This window comes from Diorhabda carinulata, chromosome 1 (genome assembly GCF_026250575.1).
Source record: "Diorhabda carinulata isolate Delta chromosome 1, icDioCari1.1, whole genome shotgun sequence".
NCBI classification, from domain to species: domain Eukaryota; kingdom Metazoa; phylum Arthropoda; class Insecta; order Coleoptera; family Chrysomelidae; genus Diorhabda; species Diorhabda carinulata.
The window spans coordinates 32,706,305-32,721,461 of NC_079460.1; the positions used below are offsets into that span (position 1 = coordinate 32,706,305).

A 15,157-nucleotide genomic window follows, 5' to 3' on the forward strand; every position below is an offset into this window, starting at 1 on the left:
CTCACTATACGTTAGTTATGTATACACTGCACTACATTTGTGCTCTGTATATTATAAAACTGAAAATGTATTAATCCATTCTTTTGCTTAATAATTAAAATAAGGGATGAAACAATCGATATTGATATTTCGAAGACTGAGACTAGAGAAAGAAAACAAATTAAATTGGAAAATACCACCAAACAGGTCATTCTAAATGCAGTTTATGAATTTTTCATTAAAAAGGGAATTAACAACTATGAAGAAAATTGTTTTCTGTCTACAATCTAATATGTTGCAGATGGTTTCTCGCCAGGTTTAAAAGCACGTCTTATTATTACTCATATTGGTACTTACTCAGGATTCTTTGAAGGAGGTTTAAAAACATGTGTCTCTCAAAAACTGGATATTATTATTAGGAAAGAATGCACAACAGTATGAAAAATGGTTTTCAGATATTCTCTTGAAATTGAACAAGGATTTGTTATTGTTATCCATAGAACATTCACTAACACATGGAGAAAATACCAGATTGCAGATTGCTGCTAAGAAAAATATTAAAACAGCAAAAATATACGAAGATCTTGGTGACAATTTAACGAAAAAGTGTATCCCTCCCTTCAAATCGACATCTTCAATCCAGGAAGTTTTTCAACTTTCCAAAACGAACGCACAATATGCGTTCGTTTTTGCGATCATCTCATCTTTGTGTGAAATCACTCCTAATCCACATAATTTTTTAATTTGGAAATAGGGAGTAAATGGAGGGATACAGATCAAGATAATATGGCGGATGAAACAAAAATCGTAACGCAATTGGGAGAGAGAATCAATTACAAATCATGAAATAAGACGGAGCACTTCTAAGATAATATTTACGTAACCTCGTAACGTCAGAAATAAACCTGTTTTGTTATAGTGAAAAAATTAGCCAATGGATATTGTCCCAGCAAGGAGCGACATTGTAAGACATTGGATTTCCGCTATATTAGATACACCAAAAAAAGTATCCAAAGTAAATTTTTAATATTTAATAAAAACATAATATACTTGACTTTAATATTAAACAATTTTGAATATACATATCATGATAATCATATATTTCTATGAAGTGAATTTGGATGTGAATAATGTCCTGAATGGATAGATCTGGGTACAGTCCTTTGAGAAAATTGTGAATAGGTGTCTTCTTGACCTGTGTGCGCCATGAGCACTGGATGGATGCTTAACGATTTTCTAGAACCTGCTACGCTAGCAGAATCGCCCATGAAAGCACCATTCATTTCACCTACAAGAAAAATTTACCATTAATGATAAGTACATGCCATGTGCGTGTTTTGGAAATCATTACGAACTGGACTTTTATTTGAAAATGCCTGCCGACAAAATAAAATAATCCTCACATGACCAAAGACAAATGTTGTAAAAATGTGAAATACCAATTAACCGGCACATTTGTTGTTATTGAATCTCGATAAGAGATATCAAGCAGTTGATCTAATCAAAAATTGTCATGGTTTTCGAATACTATTAGTTTATTTAAAATATTATTAGCATTTATGAATCACGAGGGCTACTCAGAAAGTAAAGATGGTTCCATATCCGTAGAGTCTATGTAGCGGGCAAACTTATCAGCGCTACACATGTACACCATTAATGGGCTTTGGACCTACTAGTGGTTGTGGTGATCTAAAAATGACGAGGGCAATATTTCATCACAGCGAATGAATCGGCTTGGAAGACGATAGCGTATCCTCTACAGAAGCCTGCTCCGACAGTCATTCCTGGAGCCATCCGTGTATCACCTATTATACAGTGTTCCAGGTTTGATTTCTCCAATACCGTTATCTGTTAGTGATGTGTGTGCCTTCAATCTCATATTATCATCAGTATCAGGCGCCATTTGGTCATTGCCTATCAAAATGATCGAACACCCTGTAAACACGTTTTATGGTGAGGTTACGATAATGAGAGTTCTGAAGACTGTGCTTGGATAATTTATAGAGTGCTACCAGAGTGCCTTCGAAGGCCACCACTTTAACTCCAAAAACTCATCACCTAACTTAACCTGACCTGATCCTCAAAACTCAACGAAACAAAAACAAAACTTAACCCTCAAGTAGTATATTCCTCGATTTTCAAGTTAGGTTAGACAATGAGTTTTTGGAGTGAATACGATGGCGCTCTGGCAGCACACCAGAACTGAACTCTGGAACTCGCAGTTCCCGAGGGAGGCCATCCGTGACTTGGCACGGCACTTCGAAAAAGTATAAAATCAATATCGCGATGAGTGTTGGGTGAGAGGCTGGTAGCATTCGACGGCACTCTGGTAGTACTCTACATCACACGAAAATTGATAACTCTGCACGTCAATACTTAGGTCTCCGACCCTCGTTTTTCTGCTCTTGTAACAATAATCTCCCCGTAAAAAAATAGCACTCTATTCAAAACCATCAAACATTATAAAAATATGGAATTAGTACTTAATGATGGAAATATGTAAACATTGCAACCAGACAGATCTTTCTAAGTACAGGTGTGTAGGACATATTCACTACTAATGAAAGCATGAAAACTCTATTTAAAATGAAATTATTAATATGTATTTTGACATGATTCGCGTATCTCTCACATAAAGAATAAAAAGTAACAAAATTGAAAGCCGAAAGCCAATTGTTAATAACACAAAAAACAAGTAACTCACCTTTAAATAGACTAGGTGATGTAGAATAATGAGGATCTGGCTGCAATTTTATATGTCTAATTGCTAAAAGGAACGCCAGTGTAGACAAAATTACTGAATCTAAGCAACCAATCGCTGCTAATATATATGTCCATCGTATCTGGCAATTTCCTAATGCATATTTATCGGTAGTTGGTCCACACACTTCACGGATATTATCTGAATTCCAACCAGCTGGAAAGACGGCACATCCAGCAATCATGCATATAGCTGGAAAAAATAAGATATCACAGAAACAGCAATTATGTATGGATGTGCCCTAATTAAATTATTGTTAACTTTGTTATAATTAAAAGCCAATTTTCTTATGCGATAAACATCGAAACAACTGGTAATTCTAGGATTCTAATCTCTAGGATTGCCACGAGAAGACAAGACAAAACGGAAGTTATATATTAAGCCATCTTTCTTTGGTAGGGTATTTGCCTTTTTGACTCAAATAAACATCAAAGTAAATATAACACACATATATTTGGTCATATACCATAATTAGTGGTGACCCTATATAGTTGCTATTATATATAGAACACTCACATTTTCAATCATAACCCATAAGTACGTGAGTTTTATTACCTTATCACGAATTAGGAACCGAAATGGTCAGCAACAACATCTGTTGTTCTAAATCCAGTTGATATACAAAACCCCAGATACATACCACTCATGTATGTTTCCTCGTTCAATTCATAAATTTGTTGAAGAAGTGTGGTGATTGAAGGGTCGCTATGTGTTATAGAAAGGCGAGGGCCTCCAATCATTGGAAACTTAAAACCATATCTTCAAAGTACTGGTATATTTAAACCCTCTGACAACACGTTGGTCTATATCTATTTGATGATTCTCATATATTTATTTTTACAAATATTAATGTTATTATTTATAAGGTGAATGTTATATAGATACAAGGATTAATATATTATTATGTTGTTATAAGAACCAACACAAAGCAGAGGGGTATAGGGGAGCCCAAAATATGACGAATGGGAGCAATTCACCTCTATACCAAGTTGCATCCCTGAGGAGTTATAGAGCTTTAAAGTAGGGCCCTAAAGTGAGTAGAAGGGAATTAAACCATTCTGATTAAGGGTGATCTAACCTTAAAATTTAACAAGTTTTTTTATGTGTCACTTGATTTGAAAAATTTAATTTTTATACCATGGATAATTTAACGGTAAAACTTTTTTTATTCTTGTTATTTTTCATGAAACTATGTAATTTTCAAAAAGTCGAGAACCAATTCCAAGTTTTCAACAATTTTATTGTAATGTTTTCCTTCTTATTTATGTCACTAGACAGCTCTCTATTTATAATAATTAATAATATTCAACTATTCACTACTTATATAATTTATTTAAATTCTCCAGTTACTTTTTACTATTTGTATTCGTTCACTATGGCATTATTTACAGACTTGGTAACATATTTTAAAATTTACAAAAAAAGTCAAGAGCTAGCGATGAATTTTTACATCAAATGTGACAATCTACAATTCAATTCTTGTAGTAATTAAATTTTTAATATAATTTTATTTCAATGAGAGGAATAATCTGATTTAACGAAAAAAAATGTAGAAAAAGCGTCGGAGAATATCGGAGGAGCTTTTCTAATCGCGTGGTTTCTCACAGAGAAATATTTTCTAATGTTGACGGGCTCGAGAAACAGGAAAGTTTTATATTGTTAGTGCAAGAGTTGTAACCGCAAAACTTGGTTCAGCGAACGAATTTCTCTCAATTTATTTTACGTCAGGATATTCACATTCAAAATAGAATTTTTTTTACTGGTGAGACTTGCTTCACTCGTAGGGATATTACAAATATGCATAATTATCATGAGTATTCAGATGAAAACCCTTATGTAAAAACTCCCAGACATTTCCAACGTGAGTGTAACAAATGATATAGAGGTAAATTGCCCCCAATCGTCATATTTTGGGCTCACCTATACACTTCTACTCTGTATGTCAATTCTTATGCGTTACACACTGTATAAATCCAAAGTGTGTTACATTAATCCACGTAAGCTATTATATTATTGCACCGTTTGAATTATTATTTGCAATCGTTGTTTTGCTATAAACAATAGGAATTGTTGAGGTTTAACCTAGTTTACCAAATCAACCTATACTGTTTTCGTGTATTCTACACTTCTCTTTAAAAAAATATTGAGTAACTGTCAAGAAATGTGGTTTCGATACGGTGAATCAAATTATTGAATAACTTTTCATTCTCAACTAAAGAATAAGTTCTCATTCACTCATTCATTTCAGAATAAACAAAATGGAATAGATTTAAGTATTTTTATAAATCTTGAAAAGTATGAAAATTAACCAATAATTCTCAACATGCATAAGTAATTACCCGTATAAGAGAATTTTTCCATATATACTTCCCACTATTGAAACATTAACAGATATTCCCAACATTCAGATGACTGATTACAGTCGTTAGTGGGAATAAAAGAACAAAGAACAATTATAGAGTATGGAAGACTAATAAAATTTCCTTTTAGATAAAATGTAAAAAACTAGCAAAATTGATGCACGTGTACCATTCAACCCAAATCAAATTAGTATATATTCATATTCACATATATACTCTATTATTTCTAGTTCTCCTTATCTCTAACAATATACGGCGTGTTTTAATTATTATGTAATTTATTTTGAATGCAAACATACAAGTTTTTCGTGGTTCCTATGTCTCATTGTGCAAATATTCTGCAAATTGCACTATTCGTCTATATCATTAATACTTATACTTTATAACCACTTAGACATTATCTATGCCGATGCCCTTTATTATGTAGATGAACTAAACCATTTTGAAAAATGTTGTGTGAAATTTTAAAACTTTTCCCAATGCCCCCACTACCCTGTATCATTCTTCAATAGACAAATCGATTAATGAAAAATACATTTACTTATATACTAAACTCATAGCAAATAATAACTACTAATAATAAAACTAGTAAAGCATTGTCTAGATAATCTCCTACTATTCGACAACATTCTCGTTACAGTTGTTTGGATGTCCTTAATCGAATCAAAATTACGTTTTTTTTTATTTGAGGAACAGAAAGAGGTCACAGAACGATAGATCCAGCGAATAGAGTGGCTGTATTGAAACTGGAATATTTCTCGATGTTAAAAATCGAGATGCAGCATCCAAATATTAGCAATGTCTGCACACAATCTGTTGACCTTTTTTAAAAGTCTAGTGTCGCGGTGCATATTTAGTTCGTCGGTGAGAATCCGGTCAAAAAGTAAATGGGCGTAGAAACTCATTTTCGTCTGAAATCAACCCACTTAGCTCATGACTGATTTGCCGTTTGGAGTCGTAAGGCCCGTTTACACGAGTTTAGTGAGCACTTATTTAGTTAAGTGTTTAGTTAATTTTAAGCCGTGTGAACAGACAGTTTAGTACAGGTACTAAACACTAAACTGTCTGTTCACACGGCTTAAAATTAACTAAATAAGTGCTCACTAAATTCGTGTAAACGGGCCTTTAAGTGTAGACGTTCTGATCTGTATATTGCACTTTGTGTCTTTTGTTATCTTTTTTTTTTCCAGTTAGGTATTGTTTCATTTAAATTATCGTCGGCGTATATAGTTAGTCTAGCATCTATTGATGACATATAATTGATAAAATGATTGGGTGCTGGAATCATTGGTTAAAAAACATGACAAAGTAACAGCTGCAGTACACGTACTTATGTTTAGATGACAATATTTAATTATATCTCGAACAAAAAAAAATTAATTTCAAAATCTAGTGTGAGATAAGCATTATTCAATAACGATGATATGTGATACCTCACCTTAAAATTTTTTGTAATTCTGTAACCACCTTATTACCAATATAACGGGTTTTAATAGTAACAGTCGATCCTGCATAACATATGGTACGACCTTTCCGTTATAACCATAATTAAAATATACCATAGTTAATAATTGTTAATGTTGACAGATGTGTTAAGTTTTTATGATTAGATGGAACAAATTCTAAAATGGCGTTCTTTAATTCAATACATGAAACTTTCATATAACCAGAAAGTTTTACATTTCACTCAACATATGCATCGCAACGATATCTAATCGGATATAATTACTTTACAGTTTTATCAAGTTACCGGTTTGCGAGCGACTGCGGAGCGAAGCGGCGCGCGACGGATGCGTCTGGAGTGGCTCTGACTTGTAAAATATCCTATTTTGGAGCATAGCTGTTAGACATACGCTTGTATTTTTTCAAAACTCCCATGATCTCCATTTTGCAATCCATTTTATAGTCTGGATGAATTCATTAAATCTTCAACCAGAGACAATGCAAATTTGTAATCAGGTCCACCTGCGTCCACTCAAATTCGGGTTACGGACTGAAGTGAGGCGGGGCGGCGTACAGACTGGAATTTGTACGCGACTGTACAAAATGGCGTCCACGTTGCTATTTACAGCGATCTTTTTGCGCTTCCGCTATGAGAACGCTCGCAATCCGCTAGTATGATAAGGCCCTTGGCTAACGTGCTGTACAACTAAGGATCAATTTTAGTGAAGTTTAAACCTTAAACGCCGGTTTAAACTACAGATACCGTTTTTCACTTAGGTTTTATAGATGGCGTTAACTAATAAACTGCGATTTAAACGTTATCGTCGGTTTGGGCAGTTTACACATGAAACGGAGGATCCGAATCTTACTTTTGCATATTGTTTACATTTTTACAATATTATAAAGGGTATTGATGAAATGATTGAAGATTCGCACTTTATACTTGATGAACTCGACGATGATGACGAAGAAATTATCAACATTGTCGACGCGCCGAGAAAACAAAAACTTATTCGTTCTAGAGCGAATCTTCAATTTTTCCCACATTTTTCAAATTTTTTGTGGTTATATCAAAACCATGACCGTTTTTATTATTTACATCATTCCCTTTCTAACTCCCAATTCTTTTCCGTCCAAGTTGCCGTCACTTTTCTTATGGATTCAACTGTTTCTTTGTATTTCTTCACAAGGTTAACCAAAAGTACTACTCCATAGAAATTGTACGATTTGTTTTGTTCTTTGTTTATACAACTTTCTTAAACAATTTAACTTTAAAAAACAAATGTCGGAAAAATTTTTATTATATTTATGACACCTGGAAGAAAAATGTCTGTTTAATTTTGAAATGTAAAATAGAGCAATCTTGTTTAATCTTGCTTCAAACTAGAGTTCAAATCATAGTTTAATCTCCAGTTTTATCTTAGGTTGTAAAATTGGCTCTAAGTTAGAAGAAAGAAAGAAACTTTATTATTGTTGACTCGGGATCTAAAAAAAAGGTAAAAAAACTGGTATAGAATATGACGATGTAAAAACTAATTAATATTATACAGGCTTAATAACTTACAATGTTTTGAAAAGAGTTTTGAGTTTTAATTAATATTGGACCGTTTATTAACAGTCATCGAAATACTGTTTTCTAACAAAGCATCACTTACTTTGATTAAACATAGATTACAAAGATTTCGCGTATATTCAGGTTTTGTATTTCGCCGTTTTGAAACTAGGACTATATGCCTGGAAATTAACTGCAATACAATTAAGTATTTGATAGGAATAACATCACAAGAAGTGTTTTATTAGTGAAGGATGGAAAGGTTGGAGTGTGATAAATTTGCAAGCAGGGCCGCCAACAGCTCTGAAGGAAAAACCGCAGATAGCCGCTACAAAAATAACCATATATGTAATTCTTATATATGGACAGTTTTTATAAGTGGAAGCTGTTCCGACTAAGGAAGACAGAATGGCAGCGATTTCTCTATCCTCCGAGGTTCCAGCTCGGTTCTGTGCATTCTCAAACATAAAGTTGAATGAAATAAACATGAATATTGTCGGCACCGTAACGTAGGGCCGTTTTTTCTCATACCAAATGTCAATATAGGAGTATTACATATACGAAAAGTACTTTAGAATTTGGGATTCTTCAATACAAAGCTTGTATCAAAATATTTGTGAGCATTCAAACGTTCAAATGATTTCATTTGTTTGCTGGTATAATCATTATTGGCACTAGATAACTAACCATGTCCAGATTTGTCACTTTTGAAAAAATTCCTTCACTGAAGGTTAATATCTTCAAGTGAAAATGGATCCACATTATACATTTTCGCAATTTCTTGCTTATATCTGGTAGTAACGTCTGGATTTTCCACTATCGATTTTTGGAAATAGTCACTCATGTTTATTCGTCAACTATTTTGTCACTGCTCAATGTTTCACTACATCTATAATTAAACTACACACACAAAAATCCCACATTTCCTTTTGATTAAAAATACATTTGTTCAATGATTAATGCCAAAAAGTACTCGATATCTCATATATAATAACTTCTGTTTTGCTTAGAAACTTTTGTTTTGGAACAAATTTAACAAGTGTGTGCAAATAACAGATTTTCACCACAGTTATCTCAATCTTCATGACGACACGACGTGAACCTTGCAGATTCGTCATATAAAAAGACGATATTCATATTGTTCAAAAGATTCGCCTTTTTTTAAATTATTCATTATTGTTCATCTCTCGGTACAAGTAACTCAAATTAACCAAAATTTAACCAACTGGGAAACACCAATAATTGGATAGGTGTGTTTCCAAGCGAAGATACAGTAAAAATCACCTGCAGACATCAACAATAAGTCACAAAGCTGAACGGAACCTTCTTAATCGAAATCCCTGTAGTATGTCAAATCCAATCAGAAATACATACGCTAGCAAACGAGAAATCCACTGCGAATAACCAACCAATACTTCTTCCCGACATCCAACTCTAAAACCGGGGATACCGTTAGAAGATGTCAAGTTGAATCAATTTCCGGACATTCTATACCAAGCGACAGACAACTACCTCTTGCATTGGACGACCGCAGTAATCCACACACACTCAGCGTGTGGACCATACTGATTTACGCCATGATGCCAGGAGCAATCGCAGCCTTCTCCTACAAGAAGTTCCACTTCAAGGAAAAAGACAATATCCCAGGCTCCTGTGGTTCCATCACCATCGATTCAACCCCCTTGCCTCGTGAGTTTAAACTTCGAAGGCAGGAGTTTATCTCAACCTTCTTAAAGACGCAGGAGAAGATAAGTGAAGTCGTGAGCCTTGTTCAAAATATTCGGGCATTAATTAATTATTTATTATTGTTCATTCCGTTTTAGAGTTAAGTTGTAACATTTAATGAATTGTGAAATAATAGGTATAATGTTTCAAGCATATTTATGAAGTTTGTAGAAAATCCAATGACTTTACGAAACGACATACTGAAGGACCAGGTTCGAGATAAACACTGTTTCCACTTATTAAAAGCTCTTGAATGAACTGAACGTAAACAAATGTACTTTGAATTTATAATAGGAATGCTCTAGCCTACACTTGTTTAGTATTCTATCGTTTGGATGTATCGCTTGTCAGAAGTGCCGAATCTAGAATTAAGTTATCCAAAACAACCCTCTTCACAGCGCGTATCATCATCAATTACTTATTATTATGAACTCTAATCTCTTTAAGTTATCTTGCTGTAAATTTTGAATATGTTTAATCTGTCTGTAAGTTTTATAGATTCCACTTCAACCCCATTGAAGTATCATCTTCAGTTAATTATTATTAATGTGACAATAATGAACCATAAATATATTTATCTAATTTTATAATTATTATGGTATAAGATAAGAACTACATATTATATAAAGAAGCCTGTGAAACTAATATTTTGTTACTCGTCTCACGCCGAGAAAAAGACGGGAGAAGAAATCAAATAGCGAAAAATTAGATTGCAATAAATAAAAATTAACCTTGGTGCGACAGCGGAACAGGAGGATCGAAAAATGACAAACATGTCTTTACAGACAAGAAAATCAAGCAGAAAGGCAACTTCAAATAATAATAATAATAATAATATTTTGTTCATTCAACTGATATTCATCCAGTACGCCAATCAGATTGGTGTAACCAATATAACTTTAAATTCTTAGTTCATTTAATTTGATATTCGACTAGTACGTTAGTAGATGTAACTATTTGTAACTTTAAATTATTAAATTCTCAGTTTGCTAAGTAAATTGTTTTTAAAAAAAGCAAGTTGGTGAATTGAGTTGAGAATTTAATTCTAGCACTGGGTATTCATTTTATTCAGACATAAATCCATTACGTACACTATTAAATAAACATTACCAGAAATGTTAAAGTCTAAATACCTTATTTACTATTTAATATTCAAAATACTAAATCAAACTTTTAGAAAGTATTGCTAAATTAGATTATATAAAAAATTAGTATATAGGAATAATCAATTATTTAATTAAATTAAATAATAATCTTTTTTTAAACAAAAAAAGTGTTTAGGCATCTTAATTATACAATATAAATTTGCCAGAGGCAATGAATATAACAACAATAATGTTATACGTAGAGCACAAATATTTTTTGTATGTCGAAAATTAAATAAAAAATATATACTTTACCTGAAATCAATTGTAACCAAGCAGATACATGGTAAATAGTAGTTGCTCGACAAATGCAAAAGAAAAACATTACGAAAATGGTCAAAAGTGATGTAACAACAGCCAATCCTAAAAATGCAGTAGCAGCTTTAAACGGATTTGCAATATCCATGAAACTGTCCCAAAAGTTTTCTGTACACGGTACTGCATTTTCACCTAAATAACACACTGTATACAGTCCAATTTTACCGGGTTTTTCACCAGTTGTGGTACCGATCCATTCAGCTGTAATGAAAGCCACTATTGCTATTATAGCGTAACATATCGTGAATATTGCCCATAGAACACCGACGGCTTTTGAATTTCTTACGTAGCTTGTAGCATAGATTTGAGACGAATCGACATATTCTATTTTTGAACCCATATTTTGGGATTGGTTGTAACAAATAATAGTTCTCACTACATCTGTATCATCAGTAGAAAAATGATCATATGGACTCTAAATAACACACTCCACTGTTGCACGGTACTACTTTCTACTCCCTTCCTCTCTCAAGATCGTCTTATGTAGGTATCACGACGAGGTACTTTTATAGACCAGGCAATAAGTTTTAATGTTATTTTAAGTAGGTACTTTGAATATTTCCAGTTCGTTGTAATATATCATAGTAGGTCATATAATCTCGTCTTTCTATTATTTTATATTTAATATAAAATTATTGTATATTAGATTTACACTGTTTCTTAATATGCGATAAAACGTGAATCAACAGAATCCAGACGATGTAATGAGCTATTCTAAAATCCAAAGCACACTTCTATTATTTAACGCGCCCCAAATCGATCTTACATCTCATGTTCAGTGATTTGAAGTAATGTGACAGTAGCATTGCTAAATGTGATTTGTCAGAATAATATGTATCATTATATGCATTGACAGATAATTGAGATAAAATTGCGGAAAAAGGTGTAAGAATTAAATGAAAATGTATGTATTGGAATATCAATATTATTTAAATCTCCTAATATCAGTATAGATCTTATTTTCAATGTATATATCCAAATAAACTTTCTATTTAATATTCCAACCACTACTTGTTATCAACGGTAAGTGCAACTTTTAAATTTTCTATTCTGTTTGATAAATCTAGTTATCTCAAAAGAAAGAGTGTGTAAGTCGGTTTAAGATAAAATTTACACAGAAACAGTGCCATTGTTGATTAGTATTGATTGTTTTGATGTTTATAAAAAAGTTCAAAACAATTTACTGTTACTTTTAATTCAATTGCCTGGGCTATAATATATTATTAATGAGCTTCTACAGGTATTTTAACCTAAATCTTTAGAACGAATTAAGAACCATCAATTAACAGATAGTTAGTTCAATTCGTCCGACTAATTCTTATTTCAAAACTGGTTTGGACTACCACTTTGATTATTTCTGGTATTTGAACTATTTGACAATACTGGCGGCGCAGGTTTTACAAAAAATTTCACTATTCAATATTGAAGCAAGAAACTGGCAATTAATAATAAACTTTATAAACCAATAACAGAATCAAATTTTGTTTTTCGTGCAGAGTTTCCGAAAATAAGTATGAAAATTATAATTTAAGCTGTATTGTGTTAAACAGCATTTGAAATAATAAATTATGTATGTATGATTTCTAGTATTTACTAGGGTATAAACATAATTCCATAATTAAGGCAAAATTTTACAAGTGAAGTTTAAACCTGAAACGTCAGTTTAAAACCATAGATATCGACTTTTCCACATTTTATAGATGCGATTACCAACAAACTTCAGTTCAATATGAAATTGAGAATTCCAACCTAGTTTTTTTCAAATTGCTATTGCTTTGGATAAAGGGTTATGATTTTCCTAAAATGACTATCTTCACTTCATATATGATGAAAACATCAAGGATGAAGAAATTATCAACATTGTCGATTTACTTAATGTTAGTATTATATTAAGAGGTAAAAGCGTTTTAATTAGTGGAAGTTTGATAGCAACTGCGATAATTCGGTTGCGAGGATGTTAACAAAAAGCACTATCTCATCGCCAAAGAAGTTGCATAATCTTTTTTGTTCAAATCTTAAACAATAAAATTTTAAACTAATCTAGCGGATATTTTGTCTCGAATGAGACTGACAAAAAAATGTAGGTTCAACTGTGACTTGCAAAAAAGCAACTGTTTCAGATTAGATTTACCAATAAAGTTTGAGGACTCAGACGAAACAAATAGTTTTAATTATTTAATTTAAGCAAAAACGTGCTTACGTTTTTACTAGAAGGTAATAACTATTGAACGTATTCGAATACAATCAACGCATTATAACTAGTTCTATGATTTAAAGTTACACCGAGTAGAAACGGATTGAAAGATTTCGAAACGTCAGTTGTAAAATATTATACATAGGTAACATTACATAGCATTTTTGATATTAAATAAATCTTTTTGTAGTTGAAAAAAATGGAGTGCCTACTTGGTATTAAATTTGACGATTTTGTGCTGATTGCGGCCGATATGACTGCAGCTCAGAGTATTATTGTAATGAAAACAGGTAACTAATCCGGTGTACTATTCATTTATTAGCATTAAATGTGTAAAAATTGTAGATGAGAATAAACTTCATGAACTATCAAATAAACTTGTTATGGCTGTATCAGGAGAACCTGGAGATACTACACAATTTGCAGAATATATTGCAAAGAATATTCAACTTTATAAAATGAGAAATACATATGAGTTGAGTCCCAAAGAAGCCGCAACTTTCACGCGAAGAAATTTAGCAGATGCGTTACGAAGCAGGGTAAATACTCAAAAATTGATATTTTTTATGTTTTTAAAACTAATTGTATATTTGAATCAAAGCTTAAATATTTCTCAAGTAAAACAAGTACATCATGGATGATGTGCTATGTCAGGCACAAAATAAAAAGTAGTCAATTATTTTTAGTGTAGAAGTTTAGTTTTACAGAATAGTAGTTGTCAATTGTTATAAATACTAATTTCAGTCAACTTTTTGTTTTAGACTCCATATCATGTAAATGTTCTTCTGGCTGGATATGATGAAGAAGATGGTCCCCAATTGTACTATATGGACTACTTAGCATCTATGGCATGTGTGGATTATGCAGCTCATGGTTATGGAGGATTTTTTTCACTTTCTATTATGGATCGGCATTATTTGAGATCACTAAGTAAAGAACAAGGATATGAGCTTTTAAAAAAATGTGTAAAAGAAGTACATGAGAGACTTATCATCAATCTGCCCAACTTCAAAGTTCAGTGTATTGATAAAAATGGAATACAAGATCTACCGGATATTACAAGAAAAGATTTGATGTAATCGTATTTTTATTTAATATATAAATTCTTTTTGAAAAGTAGCTTTTAGTTTAAAGGATGTGTTACTCCTCTCAGATGACCACAGACTTTTAATTTAAAAGAACACCACCATGCTGGAGAACCGGTTCTCCAGCCAAATGGCCGACGATGGAGAATAATGCAGACGCAGCTGTACCCATCCCCACCCCATTTAAATTAAGAATAAAAACCAAAAACATTCAAAATACAAAAAATATATATATATCCTCAAATCGAGAGAAGCCGTTTTTACTTACATTAGAGCTCTTTTTTCCTTTTCTTCTGGACAATGGTCATTCGCTTTTCCTCCTTTCCAGCAAGCATAACCCCATGTAACCTTCACAACCCCAGCATCGCAGAGGAGTAGCTCCTATATCAGGGCCAACTTCCTCCTATACAAAATTTCCTTTATCCTACCTAAAAGTTTTCCAATGAGTCTCTCTGTCTCTTAATAACGATGCCACGCACTGTTTCGCATGGGATGTTCATATGATGATCATGCACTGATCATTGTTTTGGTTCACTTTTTTTCTTCGATAAATAGACTTTATTGTACTTATAAACCAATATAGCATTCTATATAT

General features: G+C 32.5%; 2 protein-coding genes across 2 annotated transcripts; one reads left to right on the forward strand and one right to left on the reverse strand.

Moving 5' to 3' along the window:
* Positions 1-999: 999 nt before the first annotated feature.
* LOC130891659 (LHFPL tetraspan subfamily member 3 protein) lies at positions 1,000-11,749 on the reverse strand. Its single transcript, XM_057796523.1, has 3 exons — positions 11,221-11,749; positions 2,684-2,932; positions 1,000-1,267 (listed from the first exon to the last, which is right to left on the reverse strand). Exons 1-3 carry the CDS (start codon positions 11,621-11,623, stop codon positions 1,074-1,076), a joined length of 846 nt encoding a protein of 281 aa, XP_057652506.1. The 5' UTR covers positions 11,624-11,749; the 3' UTR covers positions 1,000-1,073.
* Positions 11,750-13,585: 1,836 nt separating this feature from the next.
* On the forward strand, positions 13,586-14,596 carry LOC130895217 (proteasome subunit beta type-2-like). Its single transcript, XM_057802408.1, has 3 exons — positions 13,586-13,767; positions 13,823-14,016; positions 14,239-14,596. The coding sequence occupies exons 1-3, from the start codon at positions 13,677-13,679 to the stop codon at positions 14,554-14,556; spliced, it is 603 nt and encodes a 200-aa protein (XP_057658391.1). The 5' UTR covers positions 13,586-13,676; the 3' UTR covers positions 14,557-14,596.
* The last annotated feature ends 561 nt before the right edge of the window (positions 14,597-15,157 follow it).

Excerpts from the sequence above, each read along its gene's own strand:
- LOC130891659 (XM_057796523.1), bottom strand. The coding sequence starts at position 11,623 with ATGGGTTCAAAAATAGAATATGTCGATTCGTCTCAAATCTATGCTACA. Across the intron at positions 2,933-11,220 it reads TTGGTTACAATTGATTTCAG|CTATATGCATGATTGCTGGA; the intron begins GTAAAGTATATA and ends TATTTTTTCCAG. Across the intron at positions 1,268-2,683 it reads ATCACCTAGTCTATTTAAAG|GTGAAATGAATGGTGCTTTC; the intron begins GTGAGTTACTTG and ends TTTTTCTTGTAG.
- LOC130895217 (XM_057802408.1), top strand. The coding sequence starts at position 13,677 with ATGGAGTGCCTACTTGGTATTAAATTTGACGATTTTGTGCTGATTGCG. Across the intron at positions 13,768-13,822 it reads TATTATTGTAATGAAAACAG|ATGAGAATAAACTTCATGAA; the intron begins GTAACTAATCCG and ends TAAAAATTGTAG. Across the intron at positions 14,017-14,238 it reads CAGATGCGTTACGAAGCAGG|ACTCCATATCATGTAAATGT; the intron begins GTAAATACTCAA and ends TTTTTGTTTTAG.